At 49.2% G+C, this 17,013-nt stretch overlaps 2 protein-coding genes across 2 annotated transcripts; both read right to left on the reverse strand.

Annotated features, from left to right (window-relative positions):
- Positions 1–3,965: 3,965 nt before the first annotated feature.
- Positions 3,966–5,272, reverse strand: LOC117845744 (WRKY transcription factor WRKY62). The gene is made up of 3 exons (XM_034726811.2): positions 4,983–5,272; positions 4,508–4,864; positions 3,966–4,412 (listed from the first exon to the last, which is right to left on the reverse strand). The coding sequence occupies exons 1-3, from the start codon at positions 5,061–5,063 to the stop codon at positions 4,038–4,040; spliced, it is 813 nt and encodes a 270-aa protein (XP_034582702.1). The 5' UTR covers positions 5,064–5,272; the 3' UTR covers positions 3,966–4,037.
- An 8,458-nt stretch (positions 5,273–13,730) lies between these two features.
- On the reverse strand, positions 13,731–15,584 carry LOC117842188 (CBL-interacting protein kinase 16). The gene is made up of 2 exons (XM_034722558.2): positions 13,977–15,584; positions 13,731–13,894 (listed from the first exon to the last, which is right to left on the reverse strand). Exon 1 carries the CDS (start codon positions 15,436–15,438, stop codon positions 14,017–14,019), a length of 1,422 nt encoding a protein of 473 aa, XP_034578449.1. The 5' UTR covers positions 15,439–15,584; the 3' UTR covers positions 13,731–13,894; positions 13,977–14,016.
- Positions 15,585–17,013: the final 1,429 nt, after the last annotated feature.

Consider the following 17,013-nt stretch of genomic DNA (forward strand, 5'->3'; position numbering starts at 1 on the left):
AGATTCTAGGATTCTGCATGGCTACAAGGAGTCACGCCGAAAAATCTAGCGCCAACTATATACAAAATCTCAAAGAACAAAAGAAGAACAATCAATGATGCAGTAACCAACGACATGTAGGTAGCAGATATCAACATAGTGGCCATATCATCTAGCATGCAATTATTTGAATTCACCCAGTAGTGGAACAGACTACGAAAATTTCAGCTCACCCTAGGCACGCCTGATTCTATTGTTTGGAAGCTGACCAAACATGGAGAGTAGACGACGGTTTCAGCCCCTTGCACATGGAGCACCTCATTTGGAGAACTTGGGCGCCACCGAAATGTAAATTCTTCTCTTAGCTCGCATATCAGAATAGGCTAATGGATAACGGATCGGCTAATTACTAAAGGATGGCCAAACCAAAAGATCTGCATCCTTTATCACTCACGCGATGAGAATTTGTTACACCTGTTGACACAGTGTTGCTACAGCCTAAGCATATGGAACAAGATTTTTGAATGGGTAGCTACACATGTCCCGACAAGAGGCGACTAGACAACATTTACAACCATCAGCGAGTGGTGGTCGATCGTAGGATCCATGAGCGGAGCTCCGCTTAAGGGACTGCGATCCCTGATCATCCTGGTGTGCTGGGAACTTGGAAGGAATGGAATTCAAGGGTTTTCCAACACAAATACCTAAATCAAGACCAACTGATATGCAAAATAAAAGAGGAGGCACAATGCTGGATCTCGGTGGGAGCAAAGCATCCGGGAGCGATCAAGACGATCGATCGATGACTAATTTTTCAGTGTATATTACCTGTACAGCAATACTCTTTTATTTCTGTTTTGGCCTAGGCCTTGTTTAATCTCCTCTATTAATTAATATAAAGTCGGCAATCTCCGCTGGTTTTACGTTTCAAAAAGAGTAGCTTTTGCAAGCAACCAAAGATGCATGCCTAAACTCTGGAAATTGTTTATTTGAGTTCCTTTTCAGTTCTAATTGGCGATCTGGTACTTTAGGTGAGGCTAAACAATGTACTTTTGCTGATAAAGCTAATTAAATATATTATCTCATCAGTGTTGAAAAGTAGTCCTGACTAGATATTTAGTACTCCGAGATGTTGAGTTGTTAAAGAAGGATTAAAGAGTTGTCAAGTCAGTCAAGTCTTCAAATTATATAGGCCTAGTGCTATCCAGCTTGCGAGTCAAGCGCATGTTAACTCCTTCAGGTCAATAGGTCATATTCTCTTAGGCTAATTTCAACTTTTCCTCTAGGATTCAACCACAGCGTACGGGAACATCCCATCTGTCCAGTTGCATGACGTTGTGTCGTGGAAATCCTGTGACGTTTTTTTGATGACGGCAGCTTTGATCTCATGATCTGAGCTCACTTCAACAGCTTCGAGTGCTGGTTAAGAAAAGTATACCTTTCTTCGGAGGAAGAAGATGATGACGAACGGAAGTTACCATTGTGCCACCTCAACTCTATATTCAGTTCAAGGAAAGCATGTGTTTCTAATTTGGCAGTCTCCCGGTGTTGTTCAGATTCGATCCTATTGCAATTCTATTAATTATTATTAGTCCCAATTCAAAGATAGTGTACAGATAATTTCTAATATATATATATATATATATATATATATATATATTAAATTTGGAAACTTTGATCCCCATCCCGGCTCATGTGTTTCGCGAGAGATTACACACGGAATGATTTCAAGCGTGTTTTAGCACTTTCCCAAGTGTTTCTGGCATTTAAGATGTTGCCCAATTCTGGTTAGCACAAGGCCGAAATGGTCTTTTGGTCTATACAATTTCCACCTTACTTATATTTTTTTCGCCACTGTTCCCACAGGAAATTTGTACGAAACTGTGGACGGTGCTCCTCCATTAGGCCTGGTCGATAATCATGCGTCGGACAGATGATCGGCTTCGTTTTCGATTTCATGAAGCCAAGTAGCTAGGATGGCAGCATCCACTTGAGCGATTGGAGGGTGAGGAGCTGAAGACTTGAGAAGAGACAAGTCAAGTCCGCTGGAAATCCTTGGAAAAATCATATCTCCACGTGCGTACCAACATGCTTATGGTTGCAGAACATCCTTTTCACCCAGCAGTGCTCCGCTTGGCACGATATATGACACCTACAGGCTGACGGATGCGGTGGTTCTCATGATGATGTCATGGAAGAGGGTTGGTGCAGTAAAAACCTACCTGGCTGTTAGTTTCAACAACTGAACTAGGTGTTCGCTCGGTCGGGAAAAAAGAAAAAAAATACTTCCAAATTGGATACGAATTAGAACCAAGTGAATTTGAGCTCCATCGCTGTATGACTTCGCTCACCAGAGTTTAAATTCGGTTGTCTACAAATTATGCGCGCGTCTTCCCCACTACTGCACTACACATATGCAGCAGTCAAGCTCAGCGGTTTATTTATAGACAACAAGTACAGTACGTGATGAGAGACTCACTCGTGAGTGTGTTGATCCTTTTCACTCTGGTAGCCCCAACATAAAGCCTTTTGGTAGTACAAAGTCATTAAAATATCCACTCGTCATACTTGACACGCACTCCTGACATGGAATGTGGTACTGCATCTTTTTTTTCTCTGGAATGCTTTGGTACGACATCATCAGTTAATAGAATGTCCAGTAAGTCAAGTCTCACATTATACAGAGATTAACGGTACTATTATCAAGCGACTAAGCATGGCTTTTACCTGCTTGGAAGTCAAGCACTTGCTGTCAACTCCAGGTCATATTGTCTGAGGCCAATTTTAACTTTTCCTCAGGAATTCTAGCACCACTATGAGAACATCCGACTTGTCCAGTTCATAACGTTTTCCTCCAGCGGTCTAGTGCACGCGTATGACGTAGCATCCCTGACGTCAGTTCACTTTTCTTTTCAATCTCTCTCCTTTTTTTTTCTTTGGTGCAGAAGACTTCGTTCAATTCAACATTATTGCACGTGCTTTCCGTATGGGAATAAGAAGCAGCAGCAATAATACCACGGTCGGTGCATGTATTCTCGCTGAAATTGCCCAGCGAGCATTGCCTCGCCTCGCTTTTAACGAGCCGATTTGGCTCTCTCGCTGCAGCAAGCAAAACCTTGCTTGCACAAGTCCCAATGCGACGTGTTGTATCTTGCCTTGCCTGGCAAAGCAAGCGGCGGCGTGGAAACCAAGCGCCCCCTTGTTGATTCCGTTCTTGTTATCCAATGCAAATAGCCTAGCTATTCTTTTACACTGCGTTTGAAGCACATGAATTTCACAAACAATTTTGCCCAAAGAGAACTACAGGCCCTGCTTATTTTAGGGACTAAAATTTGTTTATTTTGAGGACTAAAGTTTAATCCCCTGTATAGTTGTAGGGACTAAAGAGTAATAAATGATTTGAACAATAACCTTAATACCTCTAATCAATACTGCCCCTGCCCTTTTCCCTCCGGCTGCTGCTCCTTCCTCTCGAGCGCCGCCGCATCCTTGTCCCTGTTCCTTTCTTCTTCCGCCTGTCCCCTAGCCCCCTCCTGCGCCCCGCGCCTCAACGAAGGCAGGGGGTGTTCAGGTACCTTTTAACCCCCATAAGCAACCCTTTGGTAGCTTATGGACTGAAGTTTAGGGAGCTAAAGTTTAGTCAAATAAGTAGGGGTGTTTATATATTTAGGGGTTAAAATGGACTAAAGTTTAGCAGGAGCCAATCAAATACCCCCTGTTCCATCAATTTTTAAAATATTAGTATTATAAGAGACTAAAGTATTACCCTTTCGTTTTAAATATATAATGTTTAAAAAATAGTTAGTTTGAAATTTTTGAACCGACTAGCTCGTCCTAAACATTATAACCGGTGGTGAGCAGAGTTAGTGGACAAATTTATGGCCAACATTTAAACATCGTTTATCTTTGCAGTTTCTCTAGTTTATTCCTTTTCTAACACAACTGTAATCTTTTTTTGCAGGAGTGAATCCACAAGATTCAAAACATAACCACGAAAAGTTCATGTGTATATATTCACATTTGCATAATTGCATCCATGAACATCATATACTAATGCATCAGAATATGTGCCCTGGTATTCTCTCCATCACCCTTGCAGCGACTGCGCTTGTCAGAGACTCCATGAACTCGGAATCATTCTTTAGCAATTCCACGATCTCGTCCGCCAAGACCTTTCGAAACTCCGGCGTTATGACCTCAGCGGCGACCGCCTCAGCGTTCGATCCCGGCCGTTGGTCCATCAGGCCAAGGGTGATCGTCCGGCCCAGCGAGTTGATGGAGATCGAGCACGGCAGCTGTGACCCGGCCTCCTGCTGCTGCTGCTGGGTCGTCGATGCGTCAGTGACATACTCGCTCTGGGCACGTTGCTCGTGGTTGTGCTCGCCCTCGTATGTCGCCACCAGCATCGACTTGTCCTCTGCACTCCTTTGCACCTGCATGCGTTTTTTACTTGTATAAAAAAACTTAAGCAAATCGACTGACTCAGCAGAGAACGATATGAAGTGCATGCAAATTTGCAATCTTTTACCTTCTTCTTGACGGGGCAGGAGGGAGCGTAGGCGCAGCGGAAGTAGGCCCTCGGGTAGGGGTTGTCGCGTGTCACCTTCTGGCCGTACTTGCGCCACTGGTACCCGTCCTTGAGGTGGTTGGCGTCGGCGTCCGACGGCTCGGCGCGCGCGCACACCGTCCTGACCTTTGGCCGCGGCTCGGCCGTCACGCCGCCGCCGGCCACTTCTGCCGGCGCCGCATTGCCGTGGCAGCTCGGCGTCGGCGACGTGGCGAGAGCGCGCGGGTGGGGGCGGTCGGCGAGGATGGCGTCAAGCGCGCCGGCCAGCCTCCGGTTCTCCTCGCTGACACGCCTCAGCTTCTCTTCGAGGCTCTCTGCCTGTCCAAGCACGACGGAACAGAGGACGTCTCAGAAGCTGCAGAGACTTGCAAAACGTATCGAAACAAATGTTGGTGACCAAGCAGGTGGCCATGAGGTGAGGTGAAGATGGACTCACCGCCGGTGACGACGGGCCGAAGAGCGGCAGGAGCGCCGCCGCACTGCCGGTGGGGGACGAGCACTCGCCGTCCCTGTCCATGGCCACCGCCACGTACGTGACAGAGTGCTAATAAAGGCACCGCACGTCCGAAGCAGCAGCGAGTGGTCTCAGGACGGGAGGAGACGAGAATCTTGTGCGCGGACGCGGCGGGCCATGCTATATACGGAAGGGGGGGATCGACGCGATCCGATCCGTCGTCTGGCCTCCGGGCTCCGGCAACGACTTGACCGACCGCCATCGCCATCCGATCCCTCGCCACATCCCTGCGTCGTCAGTTCCGTCACCATGCTGAATCACTCGTGACGCCTCCGCACACCGTCACAAGTTTTCCGGTGGAGTCAAGTCATAGCTTATCAAATTGGCGTTTGCTCTCCCGGGCGAAATGGTCGCCGAGGACGACACGCCGAGCTGCTGACGGGGGTGATCATCCGGGCTCGCTGACGTTGCCGCTCGCGCGTCACCTGCTGCTGCAATGTGTTCGTTTATGGATGGGACACAAACTGGTCATGGACCACCAACCAAGTGGTCGAGGTCGAATGAATAGTAACCGCCGGCCCCGAGACTACGGGGGTGTCTGGTTCCACCTTGCTAAACTGCCAAACACCCTTGCTAAAACTTGTTAAAGTTGAGTTGCTAAAGTTTAGCACTTTAGCAAGTTTTTGGTTGCTAAAACTTGCTAAAAGGTGGGCTGGACAATCTATGCCCCTCATTTATTGCTTGTCTCGCCACTCCCGCGCACCTTTAATAAAGGTAGATAGATCTTTTTACAGTTCATTAAATATCTTTTAGCAAGAGTATTCAAACAGCTTTTGCTAAAATTTAGCAACTAAAGTTTAGCAAAATTTAGCTGCTAAACTTTAGCAAGAGGAATCAAACGGCCCTACAACAGCTAGTTCCTCCTGCATTGTTGCTCATCCGACGTGGCAACAACTAGGCTTCGAGCTTTTCTCCGCTTCGTCGCCGTCGACTGTGTTTCTGTGCAGTTTCCTCGCGTCCTCGCCGTCGATTACTTCGTAGGTTGTTTGCTCCGGGGCGGCAGCTAGCATGTGGGTTGATCATTGAGGAGCTAATCGCCACGTAGCTGAATAGTACTAGTAGTATTTTTTGGTTGACCCCGAATCGATAGGTCTCTGTTTCATGTCAAGTTAATCAACTGTGAGGAGTGAATGGGAGGAGAGGTTCGGCGGCTGTATTTTATTTGTAAAAGAAAACTGCTAAGCAGGTGGGTCAAGCGTGGAACAAAGTGAACATTTGGTGGTGCCGTGATGATAAGGTAAAGATCGATTCACTCGGCTCTTTTTTTTTTAATTTCCTATTTAACACTAGAAAAATAACCCGTTACTTTCTTAGTCCTTAAATTTTTTTCCTTCCTTATTTAACATTGACTTTAACTTTCGTTCCCAAATTAACACTCTGTTCGATTTTCCATCCGAGCACCGTTAAATTTCCTATGAAAAGACCATTTTGCCCTTTGGAGAACGTGGCCCCATTGCAACCACCCTTCTCCTTCCTCCCTCCCCTTATCTAACCCACGCCGCAGCTTGGCGTGCCCTGCGTCGCGTCGAACCGGCACCTGTGCGTGGACGCATCGGCCCGTGCCGCGATGGGCACGGCCGTGGCGGGGCTGGTGCTTGTCACGCCGCCGACGCTGGTCAACCCCTACACCGTCGAGGAGGTCCGCGCCTTCCTGGCGTGCGGTGCGTTCGTGCCGGTCTTCATTGGGGTTAGGAGGGCCGACTTAGCCGCTGACAACATCGTCGTGGCGCGGCACGGGGACCTATGGGAGAAGTACAGGGACCGTCTCTGGATGGCCTACGACGGCGCGGAGAAGCACTGGAGGGAGGCCGTGGAGGGCCTCGCCCGTGCCGAGTCGGTGATGGAGGTGCGCATCGGTGACCTCCGCAACCGCGTCGACGTGCTCGAGATCGTCGGCGCAGCTCGGGCGGCGCGCGGTAGCCACGGCTGTCAGGGCGTGGCGCGCCAAGGCGGAGCTGGAGATCCCGTTCCCCTGGAACGCTGGCTTTGTCGGCCGGGAGAAGGAGCTCCTCAAACTGGAATCCATGCTGCGCGGCGACGCTAGTGCTCATAACAACGGCGGCATGAGCATCCCTTTCGTCCGGTCCTCTAGGTGATGCACGGGGTGGGTCGCGCACGACTACGGCGGCATGGGGAGCGACCGGGGCAGGCGGCGCGTAGCAACGGGGGCATGAGGACAGCGACCGGGGTGGGTAGGACATGGCGACGGCGGCATAGGGACGCTAGGCGGGGTGGGCGGCGACGGCAAGCGGGCTGGCGGTGCTGCACAGGGACAGCCTGGGCTGGGACGACAAGCGGTGCTGCATAGGAGCACGAAAGCTGGGGTGTCGGCTAGAGCGAGCGCAGTGACGGGCGCGAGCTGCGGCGCTGGTGAGATAACGGGAGGGAGGAAGGAGAAGGTGGTTGCGATGGGGCCCACGTTCTTCACAGAGTAAAATGGACTTTTCACAGGGAATTTAACAGTGCTCGGATGGAAAATCGAACAGAATGTCAAGTTAGGAACAAAAGTTGAAGTCAGTATCGGAAGGAAAAAAAATTTGAGGATCAAGAAAGGAACGTGTTATTTTGTTTATCAAATAAGAAATTCTCCTTTTTTTCCTTGGAGATAAAATAAATAAGATTATCTCTTCACGTTGCCCTGCCATTAGAGTAATTTCGCTTGCACTTTTGGACCTAGCCAACCACCCGGAAGTCCGAAGAAGAGAAACGAACAGATTGACTTCGTGCTCGTATTTTCCGCATGCACTCTCGTCTTCCGGAGGCTTTTCTTACATGATTTCTTCCTTTTAGAAAACATAATTTGTAGGGGGAAAAAGTTATCCCTGCGAGATCTTTTTTTAACTCTCTACCTTTTATTTATTTAAAGTTCTAGGAGTACCAATTACAAACACCATATGATAGTATGATAGTGTTATGCTTACCGACCTTACTACAAATCGAGCTCCTCGTCGGCGCATGTGCATCGATGTCAAATTTTCCGCTTTCGTGCACGACCTCAACAACTTCAAATCTTCCTCTCTCTGCATTTAGCTGCACATGCCAGTCTCTTGGAGATTCTTGACGACACTAGCACAATCACTCACCATCTTAAATTTCTGAATGAGTAGGTTGCTTGCTAGTGGGAGGCCTTCCCACGTGCCAATGTTTTCGACATCCCAGTGTCCATTACCCCCTTCAGTACCATAGCTGATACTCCAACAAAAGTGCCATCAGCACTCCGAGCTACCGCCGCTACTGCTGCTGTGTTCGAGTTCTTGGATATGGTCGCATCAATATTGATTTTATCAAAACCATGCGAATGAGGTATCCACTTCGAAATCTGAATCTATCCTAGTTGTTGTTGCGCCTTTGGGCTTGATTTCAGCATCGCCAATTCTGTAATAATCCGTTTCACAAAACAGTACCTCCCGTGTAAGTTTATTCTCATAAATTGCTGTACGCCGTGCATGCCACACTGCCCACAATCTCACAACCACCCGTGTAAGTTTATCAGGTGTCAGTACCTCCATCACCTCCTTCATCCAACCTTGGGCGTCTTGATTCTGAGTCTGACCGAAAATTTCTATAATATCATCGTGTTCCGATTCCTAGACACACCTCGACGTGTTGCAATCCAGCAATGAGTGTCTCCATGAGTCTAAAGCTCCGCAAAAACCATATCAGCTGTTCGGAGCCATGTTCCGTGCACGTCACCTGTTTGGATAGAATGGCGAGCTAGTCTCCATGAAAACATGCGAATCTACTATGGCGCTTTGACCCTCCACTGATCAGTCCAATCCTTCTCCGCTGCGTGTGTATCCAAAGAACTGTTGTGGTGGCGAACTGGCCCATGTTATCCTCTTTCCTTTCGCGCGCGGGTCCAGCGGACAAGTAAAGCGGGTCGTGTCAGCCCATTAGCCTGTAGGCTGCAGCCTTTTTAGATGAGTTGCCACGCAAACTAGGCCACATTTGGAATTGGGCCCATATATGTTACGACCTTGTCTGGGTGGGCTCGTTTCGTGCTGTTTGAAATAGGCCCACCACAGGACGGGACGAGCCTGTCTTTTTCAGGCCCGACCCGACTCAGCTCCCCGCGGTTTCGAGGAGTTTCCCAGGACCAGGATCATCGATCCTCATCCAAGTCATCTTCTCTAGATGAGATAACACACCAGACACCACCACGGCACTGTACAGCACGAACAGAAAACAAAATACCGCTCGAAGAAAAATGAGGGAAAAAAACAAATCAAGCAGCACAAAAGCCACTCTAGTGAGGTCCATGGAGAAGCATCTTCGTCTTGTTCTGTTTTCTCGTCACACCGCACGAAAGGGGGGAAAAAAGAGGAAGAACATGTAGAGGACTCGTCCTTTTTTAGTGGCCGTACGCATCTTGCCGCCGTCCCGGCAGCATTCGCTCGTCACCCACCACCCCCTCCCTCCGACGAAGGAGTGCCTTTTTAATTTTGTATTGACTAAATTTGTATAAAAATATATCAATATTTTTGATGTCTAACAAGTTTCATTAAATTCGTTATGAAATATATTTTCATAGCATACCAATTTAGTGCTATAAATATTGATATTCTTCATTTAAACTTGATTAAAATTAAGACAAACTAAAAGGGACAACCTTTGTGGGACGGAGGGAGTACGCTGCTACGCGTTTCAGACTTCCAGTGCCGATCCTATCTGTCCTCATGCCGACTCGTGTCCGTGCATGGGTGCCGGTTGCCGCAGCCTAGACTCTGGTTTCTCGCGAAACCCACCCCACACGAGATTACAAAGCGAATTACTCCCTCTGTCCCAAAAAGAATGCAACTCTCGTTTCTCAAGGCAAACAATTTAAGATTTCACGTCTTCAAATAGATTTAGTGCAAAAATATATTACATAACTAATCAATTGATAATTATTTTATACCATAAATGTTATAATATTTTGTATAATTTTTTTCAAATTTAAAATCGATTGCCTGCTCGGGAAGAAATGGAATCTACCTAAGCGCGCAAAGTGAAAACTAGGGCCCAACCATCCCCACCGATCGATTCCTTCTCAGAAAAGAAGCCATTTCCACTAATCATCCATGCATATTATTATTCTCCTTCCCCGTCCGTCAGGTTCCCGCTCGCGTCAGCGCTCAGCATCGGCCAACAGGGGCTCGGGGCTCCCCGCCCCAGATATTTTCGCTGCAGGTGGTGAAGCTAGCTACCGGACGGTATCATATTCTCACTCATATTCTTTTTTTTAGAAAAGAAGTTCTCACTCATATTCTGGGTGAGGTAGACTTACCCATCAATCGCCATTAAGCAATTGCCATTTGCGTACAAAGAAGTGCAGCGTCAACCTCTCATAATGACCACCTGTGAGCCTTGTTTAGGGAGCATTTGGATTCTTAGCTAAAGTTTGTCCGTGTCACATCGAATATTCGGAGACTAATTAGGAGGACTAAATATGAGTTAATTATAAAACTAATTGCATAGATGGAGACTAAACGACGAGACGAATCTATTAAACCTAATTAATTCATCGTTAGCAAATGGTTGCTGTAACAACACATTGTCAAATCATGAACTAATTAGGCTTAATAGATTAGCCTCCATCTATGCAATGGGTTTTGTAAATAATCTATATTTAATATTTCTAATTAATATCTAAACATGCGACGTGACAGAGGTTTAACCTAGCAACCAATTAGACAAAACCATCCTGCAACGAGGTAACCGCATAAACATCGCAGATGTGCCAGCTGAAAAGCGACAAACAGCTTTAGCTTTGGGTTACTTCCCTGTAGCCAACACTAGGTAGGTTTACCAAAAGCTTGGAACGCCGATTTCTAATAATATGGCTGGGTTTGTTTTCAAAAGTAATTTTGTAATATTATAGCTTTGTCATACTTTGCACATGTTTCATATTGTTAACCAATGGTCAAGCTAATGTGATGGTGCCTTTGTGACCATGTTGCTGTCATAGACGGCACTTATTCGTGACCAGAGTTTTCGGGATGCATGCTAATGCTAGGGAGATATATAGGTTCAGGGCCGTCCAGTGGCCCGTGCAACATGGGCGGTTCGTTGTTCAGGGCCTCCATTTTGTACGTAGCTACGGCCCTGTATAGGTTCCCGGGCTGCTGATCGAGCTTATCTCATGGGCGACGGCATTACTTATGACATCTCTTTCGTTCCATGTATAGTGGTAATAATGGGCAAATAAATGGACTATAGTGGCCGGAGGTTAGCTTAACGAATTAAGAATGTGCCGAATCCAGCCTTATGGGCGCAAGATATGAGGATAACGGGATAAGATCCCGCGGACAAATCCTTATCTGTTCTTTCCCTAAAACAACCACGCGGATCGGACCCACACAAGGAAAGAGCCTTCCTGCCAAACCCAAGTTCATCAGATCAGACCGCCAAAGATTGCCTGTCTTTAGTGCGCGTAGCATGCAGTTGGTGCTTCTTCACATGGGCTCGAGTCTCGATCGCCTGAGGATGCACGCAGCAGTAGCGGCTGCTATACATGTTCATGAACCTACAGTGTTAGCCACATCTGGATTTCGTTTGGGCATCTCGATCTCTCCATCTGAAATGGAGATATACAACAGCCTCCTCCTACCTACCTACCTACCTGCTGCTCTCCCTCTCCTCCTAGCATTGCTTGCCTGTCTGTGCGCAGCTGCTGTTTACTTCGTCATCTCTTGCAGATAGAAAGATTAGATGCGGCGAGCAGCGTGTCATTACCTTGCTCTTCTGGGTAGGACTGTGCATTCCGATCGACCCAATATATTAGGAAGACGTCCAGATCGGCGATGAGCTGCACATGCATTTCCTTCCACTAAAAACAACGAGGGGGCTAGACGTCAGAGCATTTTATTTGGCCAATCTCGGCTGCCGATTTTGGTTAGCGCTTATCCAAACTGGATGAAACGGAAAAGAGTTCATCAGTGGCTAACCGCACACCAAACTTGTTGAACTCTCAAGCCTATCGAGTTGACGAGCGGAGGAGCCTGTCGTGAGTGTCCACATCTCGCAGATGACCGGAAACTTCAGGAGCTGGAACAACGCATACTCCCTCCGTACTCGCAAAGAAAATCGTTTTGGACAAGGCTTTGGTCAAACATTGGGAATATAAATCATGAATAACTTTTAAGTTGTTGAGTTTGGAAATGTGAAAGCCATATAAATAGATTTGTCTTGAAAAATACTTTTATAAAAATATACATATATCACTTTTTGATAAATATTTTTATAAAAATAAAGAGTCAAAGTAATACTTTGGAGACCGTGTCGTTGTCCAAAATGACTTCCTTTATGAGTATGGAGGGAGTACAATACAAGCACAGCCACGTCGTCCATGAAGAGCCGTCCTAAGCACATGGGATCAGGAAATGAGGAAAGAACCCTATCCATTTACCCCCTTTTCCTTTTTTGCTCGCGTGCGTGATCCCCGAGATCTTGACGGAGTCATCAGCAGGGAAGTAGGGCACTGCAGCTGCAGGACGTGTGAGCTCTGGATTCGATCGGGAGCTCCTTGGGAAATTCTCCAATGGCACGCAAGGTACCACCGGTGCTCGGTCGTCCCTGTTTCGGTAAGGGGAAAATGAGGAGAAAGGTCTCTGCATCCGCGCTGTGCTTCCTGAAAGTCGCCATCCCGCGCGTAGGAGAGTTTCTTGACGCCTCCAGGGGAGGTGGTCAGACTCACACGCTGACTCGACGAGTGTTTACAGTGACTTGCCATTGCCAGAGCAGAAATCACGCTGGAATGCAACACAAGCTGTTCAGGGTACGTACTCCAGAATACTGTCTGATGTACGCAACAACATGTGGTACACGTACTCGGAAACGTGGTTTATTTCTCAGTTTACATTTTTCTATTCTCATGATGCTCAATTAAAGTCTGAAAGGAAAGAGACAATGGAACAGAAACGACAAACAGTAACGATAAACAAAGAGAAGTTCTGAATGGCAAATACTTTGACAATAGGGGATCAGCGGCCTAATAAGTTTGCCTAGATGAGTGGTTTGGCTGGCATTGTTTGGTTACATTCTATTTTTCCCTGATTATTTTTAATGTGCATTATTGGTGTAAATTAAGAGAGAGAGAGAGCCAATCAAATCATACTATGCGCCTCCTTTTTTCCTGCAAAGCACAATACTTTATGCTATCTGATACTCAACTCACTTTTTTTTTGTCTCAAAGAACATGTAGTGGCACTCTCTTTATTTTCTCTAGTTCGTCAATAATACACAAGTACAATCATTAGGAGGTTGCAACAAAAGTAGGTGCAATTATCTTTAACTTGGCATTGTGAAAAGGCCATTTAACTATGACTTGACATCATTAGTTGCACATTTTATTTCATCAAACAAAAAAAATAAAGCCTGTGGCCTAAATCTATTTTGAACAGGACATATGAACAAGTTAGGAGGAACTCCAATGATCACCTTCACAAAAAAAAAGGTAGTCCACAAAAAAGAAGCCAAGTATCTAGTTGAACCATAAATCATCGCCCCATAATTAAATTCAGAACACGAGAATTTCCACCTTGTTGAACATCTGGTGGTGGTACATGAAGACTTGTATGAATAGCTATCGCTGTTTGAGATTGAGAACAACCTAGATGCAGTGAGAATGACATAGCAATTGATAACAACTGCAAATAGCACAATCAATTCAGATCAGATGACCATATGGTATGGGGACCAAAACTAGATCTTGATCATGAACAAAATTTTGTATGTACACAACTCCACTCGTACAGATTGCTATCAAAACTTTGCAAGCTGATCGAGCATACCCTGCCTCCACTCGGCTCATCGTGTATTCGTGTCCACAAACTCCTCTCCCTTGCTCTTCTTGCCTGTACAACGAAAGATACAAATTTTACAGCCTAATAAACTGTGGAACCGCGCAAATCCTAACGAAGTCGCTACGATTTATACATCTCTGATTGGACGCCGGAACGGACGCTTTCTCTGCTCATCACGCGCACCCGGCGACGGCCGCGGGCGTCGCCGGCGAGCTGTCGCCCTGCCACGCCCATACGATGTCCGCGAGCCCCGGGCGCACGTCCTCGGCGCAGAACTTGTTGAAGTCCAGAGCGTCCCCGGCGTCGTGCGCGAACTCGACGACGGCCACGTCCGCGGCCACCTCGAGCACCTCGGCGGTGAGCGCGAGCCGCCCGTTCGTGCCGTCGACCTTCGCCTCCATCCGCAGGTTACATCCCTTCCCCCTGGTGACCTCGAACCCCAGGGCGTGTCCGACGGACTCCAGCTTCTCCGCCACGGCGGCCGCCGGCGCGCGCGACGTGAACACCGTCGCGGCCTTCTGCTCGCTCTCGAACAGCCCCGACAGGTCGAACCCGGAGGACATGGAGGAGATGAGCTGGAACGCGTTGCACGACCGGGGCGAGAGCGAGGCAGTGCTGGAGCTGTCCCTGTCGCTGCCGCCGCCCTCGAGGAGGGCACCGACGGCGTCTTCGTCGTCCGCCAGCCGTTTCTTGGGCGACACCTGGGGCGACAGGACGGGCGGGACGAAGCCTTTCCTGAACCACGGCGTGAGCATGATCTCCGGGATGGACGCGCGCTTGGTGGGGTCGACGACGAGCAGGCGCGCGATGAGGCGGCGCGCGTCGCCGGAGACCCAGGGCGGCACCTGGTAGTCGGCCTTGAAGATCTTCTGGTACATCTTGGCGTAGCTGTCGTGCTGGAACGGGAGGAATCCGCAGAGCAGGACGTAGAGCACGACGCCGCAGGACCAGAGGTCGGCGCGGGCGCCGTCGTAGCCGCGCTTCCGGAGCACCTCGGGCGCGACGTACGCCGGGGTGCCGCACTGCGTGTGGAGCAGGCCGTCGTGGCGGAGCTGCTCGGGCAGCGCTGCGAGGCCGAAGTCGGTGACCTTGAGCCGGCCCTCCTCGTCGAGGAGCAGGTTCTCGGGCTTGAGGTCCCGGTGCGCGACGCCACGGCGGTGGCAGAAGCCGACGGCGGCGACAAGCTGCTGGAAGTAGCGGCGCGCGTGGTCCTCGGTGAGGCGGCCGCGGGCGACCTTGGCGAAGAGCTCCCCGCCGCGGGCGTACTCCATGACGACGAAGACGCGGGAGCGGCTGGCGAGCACCTCCCGGATGCCCACCACGTTGGGGTGGCGCACCATCCGCATGATGGAGATCTCCCGGCGCAGCTGCTCCACCATCCCCTCCGTGCGACGCAGCCGCGCCTTGTCGATCACCTTGATCGCCACGCTGCTGCTGCCGCCGCCGCCGGCCCCGGCTGCCGCGGCGCTCAGGTCCCGCGCGTAGTAGACCTTTGCGAAGGTGCCCTGCCCCAGCATCCGCCCCAGCTCGTACTTGCCCAGCACCAGCCTCCGCTCCTCCCCTCCGCCCTCCCTTTCCCGCCCTGACCTCGCCATGGTTTGATCTGCTGCTGCTGCTTACTACTGGTGGCTCTGCTCCGAGGCCAGGAGCTGCTGATTTAGTGGCGCCCGGCGCTTGGGAACGTGGCGCGGCACATGGTTTCTTTGACCCGGCCACCCGGGGGAACGTTGGTTTGGGCTGGTGGGGGGTGGGCTCGGGCACGGCGGCACACGGGATTGGGAAAGTGGTTGGCGGCGGTGGCTCGCTTATTTGTAGCGGTGTGGCGCGGTGCGCGCGCCGGGCTAACGGGAGACGGGCAAGTGGCAGGTGGCAGCCGGGCGCGGGACGGGTGGGGCCGCGCCGGTTGAGCCGTGCGGAGCAGAGCGGTGTCGTTGGGAGGAGGGGACAAGCGTTTGGTCCGGTGAGGTGTGAGCTGCGGGAGTGGGCGGGAGCGCCGAAGGCCCCTGAGGCGTGGGTTGTGTTGGTGCCGGCGGCGAGGGTGGAGCGCGGAAAGGGGGGCCAGATTCGTGTGAGGTGTCCCGGATGGTTGGGCCTTTTGCCTCGCCCGTTCAGCGTTCAACGACCTTCAACGTTGTACTACTTCCATGGCAGGTGCAGCGTGCTGGTCTTGTGGAATGTCCTCTTTGCCGGCGAGGTTGGGTTTGTTTAGTGGGAGGAATCAGCTGGGAAAGACTCGTCTCTACGATCATGTGTTCTACGCGTCTGTTTGAACAATTTTGTAATACCTTAGCCTCTTACTGTTTAATCTTGATATCAGGTTTATCTCTACTGATAGGTTAGCGAGCCGTTTACTACTGATAGGCTTCTCTGGAGGTCGAGCAAGTCACAGTCATCAGCTGAGGCTTCATTCATGTCAAGCGCTTCGCGGCGGCACTCAGTCTCTGGGTCGCCGTGGGGCAACGACGTCGATATGGCACCACCTCGGAGTGACCAAATGATCCTCGGCGGAATGCGGGAAACTAGAAGCTCTTCAATACGGTTTAATGAACCGCGTGGAATACCCGAAGTAGCACCACAAACTTCAAGGAGAGCAACTCACTCTCAAAGTGGTTTCACCGAGAAGTCAGAGTACGGCTTCACAATAAAAAGCAAGGATGGAGAGGAGAGGTTGAAAAATATTGAAGGAAGAATTGTTTCCAACCACGACTTCGACAATGATTTTCTTCAGAAGATTGGATTTCATAATGACATATATAAGCTTCTGAGCAACATTGGGTGGATGCAATTTTCTCTTATAGGCCCTGTTAGCGTGTAGCTGGACATGGCATGTGAAATGTTCATCACCATGAAAAAGGTCATGAGGTGGAACGAAGAAGGGGACGCACAAATTCCATGCCTATCCTTTAGAATAAAAGATGAAGAGAAGATTACCACATTTGAAGGCATTACAAGACTACCGGGTATCAATCCACAGGCCCTAGAATTTGGAGAAATAGAAGAAGAAGAAGACTCGAAGAAGTTTTGGAAGGATATTTCCAAGGAGGATAATAGGCAAAGGAAAAATATTTGCAACCCCATCCTATAGATATTTTATTTCTGGATGTGCCATCATATGTCGGGGAGGATGAAGGAAACCAAGATTACTGATTACGAGATAAACTGGCTTTATT

Source organism: Setaria viridis, chromosome 2 (genome assembly GCF_005286985.2).
Source record: "Setaria viridis chromosome 2, Setaria_viridis_v4.0, whole genome shotgun sequence".
In the NCBI taxonomy this organism is placed as follows: domain Eukaryota; kingdom Viridiplantae; phylum Streptophyta; class Magnoliopsida; order Poales; family Poaceae; genus Setaria; species Setaria viridis.